At 43.5% G+C, this 4,262-nt stretch overlaps 1 protein-coding gene across 1 annotated transcript in view; it reads left to right on the forward strand.

Moving 5' to 3' along the window:
- The window catches only part of LOC127918888 (uncharacterized), a 9,160-nt gene extending 5,643 nt beyond the window's left edge, over nucleotides 1–3,517 (forward strand). Inside the window, exons 3-4 of the mRNA XM_052502165.1 lie at nucleotides 2,698–2,753; nucleotides 2,917–3,517. Coding sequence (XP_052358125.1) covers nucleotides 2,698–2,753; nucleotides 2,917–3,360 — 500 coding nt within the window. The 3' untranslated portion in view covers nucleotides 3,361–3,517. The remainder of the gene's footprint in view (nucleotides 1–2,697; nucleotides 2,754–2,916) is intronic.
- The last annotated feature ends 745 nt before the right edge of the window (nucleotides 3,518–4,262 follow it).

Below are 4,262 nucleotides of genomic sequence, written 5' to 3' on the forward strand. Positions count from 1 at the left end.
CAACACAGGACATGCTAATCTCTCCTCTCTCTCTCTCTCAGCAACAACCAACACAGGACATGCTAATCAGCTCTCTCTCTCTCAGCAACAACCAACACAGGACATGCTAATCAGCTTCTCTCTCTCTCTCTCTCTACTCTCTCTCTCTCTCTCTCAGCAACAACCAACACAGGACATGCTAATCAGCTCTCTCTCTCTCTCTCTCTCAGCAACAACCAACACAGGACATGCTAATCAGCTCTCTCTCTCCCTCTCTCTCTCTCAGCAACAACCAACACAGGACATGCTAATCAGCTCTCTCTCAGCTCTCTCTCTCTCTCTCTCTCTCTCTCTCTCTCAGCAACAACCAACACAGGACATGCTAATAGCTCTCTCTCTCTCTCTCTCTCTCTCTCCTCTCTCTCTCTCTCTCTCTCTCTCTCTCTCTCAGCAACAACCAACACAGGACATGCTAATCAGCTCGCTCTCTCTCTCAACAACAACCAACACAGGACATGCTAATCAGCTCTCTCTCTCTCAGCAACAACCAACACAGGACATGCTAATCAGCTCTCTCTCTCAGCAACAACCAACACAGGACATGCTAATCAGCTCTCTCTCTCTCAGCAACAACCAACACATGTTTCATGGGGAATGTTGGGAGAATGCTCCGGTGTCCAGTTTCACCTTAACCAGAACGTGGTTACCATCAGAATTGTTAACCCTCAGATAAAACTGGATACCGGAACATTCACACAACATTCCCATGGTAACCGCGTTCTGGGTAAAGTTCTGTTTGACATTAATGATGGAACGGGGAAACGGCGCCGCTCGTTATTGTTGTAGATCAAATCAAATCAAATGTTATTTGTCACATACACATGGTTAGCAGATGTTAATGCGAGTGTAGCGAAATGCTTGTGCTTCTAGTTCCGACAATGCAGTGATAACCAACAAGTAATCTAGCTAACAATTCCAAAACTACTGTCTTATACACAGTGTAAGGGGATAAAGAATATGTACATAAGGATATATGAATGAGTGATGGTACAGAGCAGCATAGGCAAGATACAGTAGATGGTATCGAGTACAGTATATACATATGAGATGAGTATGTAAACAAAGTGGCATAGTTAAAGTGGCTAGTGATACATGTATTACATAAGGATGCAGTAGATGATATAGAGTACAGTATATACGTATGCATATGAGATGAACAATGTAGGGTATGTAAACATTATATTAGCTGAGGAGAATGAGCTTTTCTGTCATGCCTGCGATGATGTCAGAGGGGGAAAATAAACTACAGTGGGGTCAAAAAAAAGTATTTATATTTACACTGATAACAAGTTCAAACAGGTGCCATTAATACAGGTAACGAGTGGAGGACAGAGGAGCCTCTTAAAATAAGAAGTTACAGGTCTCTGAGAGCCAGAAATCTTGCTTGTTTGTAGGTGACCAAATACTTATTTTCCACCATAATTTGCAAATAAATTCATTTAAAAAATCATACAATGTGATTTTCTGGAATTTTTTTTTTTTTTCTTCTCATTTTGTCTGTCATAGTTGAAGTGGACCTATGATGAAAATTACAGGCCTCTCCAATCTTTTTAAGTGGGAGAACTTGCACAATTGGTGGCTGACTAAATACTTGTTTTGCCCCCACTGTATGTTGGTGGTTTGCAGTTAACTTCTTTGTCGTTGTAAAATATCACAAACGGACTCGGCAGTTTCATTTAATGAAGGATTCCTGCGTTTTTAAGTAATATTCTCCTAACTTTTACGCCAAAACATGCTAAATAGGTTGTAGAAGCTGTCCCATTTTTTTTTTTCAGGTTCAGAAGAAGTGACTGCTAAATGCTAACTCCTGTCCGTGTAAGCTGGTAGCATAGCTAGCATACAGGTAATCGGTGGTGGTAGTTTTTAAAAACTGTGATGCAGTTGATTGATGATGATGAACATGTATTGGGAGTTGACATCCATACAAGCATTAAACTCAGATTTTTTTTTTTACCTCAACATAGTGTGAAATACACATACAACAGACTAAAATGTAGGCTAATTTAGCTGGGGGAGGGGAGGGGAGGGGGGCAAATGAGGAGCTCCTATGTCAAGCACTAGGAAAATGACTCCCAAAACCTCAAGTACTGACTTGCCTATTTTGAATTAAGGTTACATATAAAAAGTCATGTATTTTCGTTTAGCTAGTTACTCGTAATTTAGCTGGCTGGCTATCATCACTACGGCTGTGTGCTGTGCAGACCAGTTCATTGGTTACTATGACTACGGCTGTGTGCTGTGCAGACCAGTTCATTGGATACGTACGATCGCTCCTCGACGCTCAAGACGTAGAAACGCTTTGACTAATGCGGAAGACCGCATAGCCTTAAATACCATACGGCCACTGCAGATGTTTGTGATGGGGAGGGGGAGGGAGGGAGAACTAGACGCTCAAACATCAAGGGAACGTTCGGGTGACATCACAAACAAGTTCTTTCTACCAACGATTGTTAGGGAGGGGGAGAACTAGACGCTCAAACATCCAAGGGAACGTTCCGGGTGACATCACAAACGGGTTCTTTCTACCAATGATAGTTAGCTGGGGCCTCAACAACTGATGTTTCCACACGACGAGCACTATTGAACTATTGATGTGTCCCCCCCCCCACTACTCTCTGCTGTGTAAATGTTAACCCTTCACCTCTCTCTTCCCCCCAGGGCTTCAGAATGCCCACAGGTCTGACGTCAACCAACCAGGAAGTGTTTGTGATCAGGTCAGTCTATAATGTACTGGGGGGGGGTAGAATAAAATCATGATGCCGCCCGATCGTGTTTGTGTACATGCACGTTGAAGATGGGGACCATTTTGTTGTAGATGGGCTGAAATATTCAAGACTGGGGAAGAGAAGTAACTTATCGTTCTGTCCATTTTTCCAGGCTCTTCCTCTGGCCATTTCCAGGCTCCTCATCTCCCCTCTCTCTGTCTACTCCTGGCTGGTCTCTGTGATGGTTAAACTCCTCTTCTCCTCTCTGACCCTCATCTTCTCCTCCCTGTATTATACTGTCCTGCTCCTGCTCGCCGGGCCCTGCTGTATCGCCACCTTGTCTCTGTCTGTGCTCGTGTCCTGTCTCCGTGTAGTTATCTATATGGTTCACCTAGTGTTGGTGCTCTGTGTTCTGGCAGTGCTCGCCATCATGACCCCACACAAAATGGCCGACGTGAACGGACCCAAAATGGCCGACGTGAACGGACCCAAAATGGCCGACGTGAACGGACCCAAAATGGCCACCGGCGCCACTGCTCGTGACCAAACGTTCTACGACCAACTGAAGCTGCAGCTCCGAGACTCGGACAGATCTGGGATCAGTGTTGGGTCGTAAAGACTTCACAGCGAGGCCGAGGGCATCGTGTTAAGTCTGAAATACAGTTGATCAGTGTTTATTTGTTAAAGAATAAAGTCCCTTCCTTTGTATCCTTTAGCCTGTTTTGGTGAACTTTAGTCCCCATCATTAAATAAAGTCAATGTGTTTTAAACTATGGTTTTTGGGGATGTAACGTTTACACCTGGAAACTGTGATGTTTGTTGTGTTTTTTGTTGTTGCTGTGAGCTGACTGAGACACAGAAATACTAGAATACACAATGGCTACTTAGACTACTCTCTCTCTCTCTCTCCTCATTCTTCACCCCCCCCCCATCCAATTTTCTCTGTTCGTGCCCCTCTGCAGAGCGAGAGATTTGTGTCATAATGTAGATTGTTTGATGGTTTGTTTTCCAACTCAAGAACCTCCCAAAGACACAACTTTTTTTAACCTTTATTTTACTAGGCAAGTCAGTTAAGAACAAATTCTTATTTTCAATGACGGCCTACTGGGGAGCAGTGGGTTAACTGCCTTGTTCAGGGCAGATTTGATAGATTTCAGGGCAGAACGACAGATTTGTACCTTGTCAGCTCGGGGATTTGAACTTGCAACCTTCCGGTTACTAGTCCAACGCTCTAACCACTAGGCTACCTGCCGCCAATTAAGAGACTAGGGCAGTTTTTTACACAGGCAGTCTTTTGACCAATCGTATCAGCTCTGGAAAAATATCTCATGTGATTTGTCAAAAGACCAATCGGTGGGGGGAACAAAAATATATGAGACTTGGGCTACCTGTGTAAACGCTGCCTAATCCTAAACTCCGATTATGTTTAGTCTACTCTGCACCTTTTGTTTAAAGGGGAAATCTGCCATTTATACATACATTGTTTAGTTTAAAAATATATATATTTTAAATGAATGA

This window comes from Oncorhynchus keta, unplaced genomic scaffold (genome assembly GCF_023373465.1).
Source record: "Oncorhynchus keta strain PuntledgeMale-10-30-2019 unplaced genomic scaffold, Oket_V2 Un_contig_1517_pilon_pilon, whole genome shotgun sequence".
NCBI lineage: Eukaryota > Metazoa > Chordata > Actinopteri > Salmoniformes > Salmonidae > Oncorhynchus > Oncorhynchus keta.